This window comes from Octopus bimaculoides, chromosome 15 (assembly GCF_001194135.2).
Source record: "Octopus bimaculoides isolate UCB-OBI-ISO-001 chromosome 15, ASM119413v2, whole genome shotgun sequence".
Taxonomy (NCBI): domain Eukaryota; kingdom Metazoa; phylum Mollusca; class Cephalopoda; order Octopoda; family Octopodidae; genus Octopus; species Octopus bimaculoides.
The window spans coordinates 25,008,367-25,012,987 of record NC_068995.1 but is presented as its reverse complement, the minus strand read 5'-3'; the positions used below and the strand labels follow the sequence as shown (position 1 = coordinate 25,012,987).

At 37.6% G+C, this 4,621-nt stretch overlaps 1 protein-coding gene across 5 annotated transcripts in view; it reads right to left on the bottom strand.

Moving 5' to 3' along the window:
• Nucleotides 1-71: 71 nt before the first annotated feature.
• The window catches only part of LOC106872103 (pyroglutamyl-peptidase 1), a 35,529-nt gene continuing 30,979 nt past the window's right edge, over nt 72-4,621 (bottom strand). For 2 of the 5 annotated variants that reach the window (XM_014918962.2, XM_052973202.1), the window contains exon 5: nt 72-434. In XM_014918962.2, coding sequence (XP_014774448.1) covers nt 275-434 — 160 coding nt within the window. In that variant the 3' untranslated portion in view covers nt 72-274. Of the gene's footprint in view, nt 435-466; nt 4,513-4,621 lie in introns of those variants that run through there. The other 3 variants (XM_014918963.2, XM_014918961.2, XM_052973203.1) reach the window with 2 other exon arrangements.

Sequence of the window (4,621 nt, the reverse complement as noted above, 5' to 3'; positions counted from 1 at the left end):
ATATATATATATATATATATAATATATATATAAATATATACACACACACACACACACATATATATATGTATGTGTGTATGCATGTATATATATGTGTATGCTTGTGTATATATATATATATATACAGACACACACATATATATAATACATATATGTATATACATACACATATATATATGTATGTATATATATATATATATATATATATATATTTATTTATTTAAGGGCCATTTCCCACACCAACCATTAAATTGTGTTAGGACAAAATTTCAGGTCAAGATGATATTTGTTCAAGCATTAACAAAATTGCCATTTTGACACCTTGAGCAAGTTCTTCACTGGTGTAGCCCTTGTCAAGTGTTGGAACATGTATAAACGCACATCGTGTTCGGTCTATGTACAATGAAGTAAAGTAGGAGTAATCACAGAGGTATCTGGAAGGAAGAAAATAAAAAATACATAAGAATTCTGAATTAAAAATATGTCTTTTATCTTTTATTTGTTTCAGTCATTTGACTGTGGCCGTGCTGGGGTGCCCAGGAGTTATTTTTTAAGGCCTGGTACTTAACCCACAGGTTTCTTCTGCTGAATCACTGAGTTACAAGGATGTAAATGCACCAACACTGGTTGTCAAGTAGTGGAGGAGGTCAAACACAAACACAAAGACACACACACATAGATACATACATACATACATACATACATACATATATATATATATATATATATATATACGCACACGCACACACACATATGACCGGCTTCTTTCAGTTTCTGCCTACCAAATCAACTTACAGCCTGAAGCTATAGAAGAAGACCCTTGCCTAAGGTTCCACACAGTGGGACTGAACCTGGAACCAAGTAGTTGGGAAGCAATGTCTGCACATATATATGTATACTGTAAAAACTAATGTAATTTATGCACTTTTTTTCGCAAATGTAAAGATAAACTTTAGGGGTTGCATAAATTACATGAGTAGATCATTTCCAGAATTTGTTTTGGAATTTATTTTGTTGGAAAAAAATGTACAAAGTGTAAATATTCATACCGGAAGTTGACTCATTTAATATCAGAAAAGGTTTTTACAGAAAAAATAATGGCTTAAATAGCAATAATGAAGTTGACTTTAATATATGCTGGACAGTATGATGCTTACTTTTTCTGTATAAATTTACAAAAACCACAAAATGGTTAACTAGTTTTTGAAATCAAACGTTGATGCTGGTAAACATGGTCTGGGCCATATTTTACATTGCTTGGAGTTTCTACCTATCGCAATGGAGCACATATTTAATTTTTCCTTCACAGTAAACGATTCATAAGTTCTGCCCATACTGACAATAACGGTAACGATAAAGTTTTAAGTTTGCTTGACATTTTATGTGTGAAAGGGATTAAAATTTCGATACTCTACATCAAAGGTTCTGACAAGAATAGATGGAAAAGAATTCTGTTTACATAATCAGCTTGATCAGTCACCTTCCTCTGTTGGTTGAGTAAAGTGTCATCCAAGCAGATGTTTATTGGTAATTAAACTTAATTTGCAAAACCTGTGGGTATTTATCAGCTTTGCTTTTGTTGGTAATTCTCATCAACAACTTTTCCTGTGATCGTGATTTGAGAAGTCATACAGATGTATGCTAAAGATCGAACATAATCTCTTGTCGGCAAGAAATGTAAAACAAAGTTTATTATAAACAACACAAACACTTCGTAATTTAATAGCTTTCAATGTGATACCTGTTTAAACAGAAATTATTTTTATTTCATGAAAATTTAATAAAATCTAATCAGAAGTAAGTGAAATTATGCTACATACAACTAAATTGAAAATCTTTTTCCCCTGGCTACATCAGCAATTCTCAAAATTTTTAGGTGAGAATTTTGCATAAGTAGAAGCTTTTTTTTTTAACAAATATTATCCTGAAAATCACCTGCGTAAATTATACAGGTGTGCAAATTACATGGGTTTTTAAGGTGTATGGTTTTATGAATCATCATCATCATAGCACACATGCTGTTGACATGATAGCAAGAACAAAAGGACTGAGTATCTATATTTAATTACCATCCAGGTCGAAACCTCATAGAAGTCTGATTTGCTTCTTAACCCTCTACAATTCATAAAATAAATTACTTGTTGTATACTTGGGCTTATTTCAGTGACTAAACAACTTCGTTATAGATTCACAGTCTTATGCCAATGTGAGAAATAATGAATATTTTATTTTTTCAGGAGTTTTAAGTGGATTATTGTTTCTAGCATCAGACGAACTTCTACAGAATTATTGTTAAGCTATGGACACATAAGAGGTGCAGCAATATTGAAGGAAGGCTAACTGGGAAGATAGTTTTTTGTGTGTGGCAAATGCTCAGGAGCAATAAACACTGAAAACGTGCAAAGAACAGCTTCCATCACATGTCAGGGAAAGCTACAAGTAGTTGATAGCTTCCATTACCTAGGTGACCAAGTCAGTAGTGGGGGTGGATGCTCTGAAAGTGTAGCTGGTAGAGTAAGGATAGCCTGGGCAAGGTTCAGAGAGCTCCTACCTCTGCTGGTGACATAGGGCCTCTCGCTCAGAGTAAAAGGGAGACTGTATGACGCATGTGTGCGAACAGCTATGTTACATGGCAGTGAAATATGGGCTGTGACTGCTGAAGACATACGTAAGCTTGCAAGGAATGAAGCCAGTATGCTCCACTGGATGAGTAATGTCAGTGTGCATACACAACAGAGTGTAAGCACCTTGAGAGAAAAGTTGGACTTAAGAAGCATCAGATGTGGTGTGAAAGAGAGACGACTGCGCTGGTATGGTCATGTGTTGTGAATGGATGAGGACAGCTGTGTGAAAAAGTGTCACACCATAGCAGTTGAAGAAACCTGCAGAAGAGGTAGACCCAGGAAGACCTGGTGTTGAAGCACAAGCTTCAAATATTGGGCCTCACCAAAGCAATGACTTCTGACCGAGACCTTTGGAGATATGCTGTACTTGAGAACACTCGGCAAGCCAAGTGAGACCATAACCTGTGGCCTATGCCAGTACTCTATAACCAGCCTATTTAAGAGTACCTATCAATCATTGGACAATAAACTATGCTTACAAAGACCTGTTGAGGCAAGTGAAATCGCTGTCATGGCTGATGACAATACCACCTGACTGGTACCTGTGGCAGTGGAATGTTAAAAGCACCATTCGAGCATGATTGTTGCCAGGGCCGCTGACTGGTTCCCTTGCCAAGTAGCATGTAAAAAAAGCACCATTCAAGCGTGGTCGTTGCCAGTACTGCTGGACTGGCTCCTGTGCAGGTGGTAAGTAAAAAGCACCATTTGAGCATGGCTGATGCCAGTACCGCCTGACTGGCCCTCGTGCCAGTGGCATGTAAAAGCACCCACTACACTCTTGGAGTGGCTGGCATTAGGAAGGGCATCTAGCTGTAGAAACATTGCCAGATTAGATTGGAGACTGGTGCAGCCTTCTGGCTTGCCAGCCCTCAGTCAAACCGTCCAACCCATGCCAGCATGGAAAGTGGATGTTAAACGATGATGATGATGATGATGATGATACATGGTCTATTACTCTCAAGTGGTTGCAACAGTGAGAGTTCCAGTCGATCCAATCAATGGAACAGCTTGCTTGTGAAATTAACACACAAGTGGTTAAGCACTCCACAGACACACATACCTTTAACGTAGTTATCAGGGAGATTCAATGTGACACAGAATGTGACCAGGCTATACCCTTTGAAATACAGGTCCAACTCATTTTTGGACTGGTGCAATGAGAAATAAAGCCTCTTGATCAAAGACAAAGTGCTGCCTGGTATCAAACTCACAACCTTATGACCATGAGACAAATACCCCTCACCACTAAGCCACATGCCTGTCACTGGTCTATTATTAACACAGTTATTTCTATTTTGTTGTATAGAGTTGATCCTGACTATATAAACAGAGTTAAAATTGCAGCAACATACCAATGTACCAAATATTGTTTGTTGGTTTGTAGTCCATTACTGAACCTCACCCCAACCCCAGTATACTTAGCCTTCAATGGCTGAATTTATTTAGCTTCACTGTAAATAAGTACTATGAAAAAGTAATTTCCACTGTTATACCCAGCAGATTGCACACTGAATAATTCAGGCATGGCTGTGTGGTAAACAGCTTGCTTTCCAACCACATGGTTGCGGGTTCAGAGGCACTGCATAGTACCTTAGGCAAGTGTTTTCTACTATAGCCTCAGGCTGACCAAAGCCTTGTCAGTGGATTTGGTAGACAGAAACTGAAAGAAACCCATTATGTGTGTATGTGTGTGTGTGTGTATGTGTTTGTCCCTCCACCACTGCTTGACAACTGGTATTAATTCGTTTGCATCTCCGTAACTTGGCAATTTGGCAAAAAGAGACCAGTAAAATAAGTACCAGGTTTTGAAAAAAAAAAAGTACTGGGGTTGATTCATTCAACGAAGAGCTCTTCAAGGTGGTGCCCCACCATGGCCACAGTGTAGTGACTGAAACAGATAAAAGATAAAATGTTTCTCTGTACTGAAATACTTAAATCTTGTCATTGCTATGGCAAAAGAAGAAATTTTGTTTTTCTTTTTGTTTTTAAAGTTACTT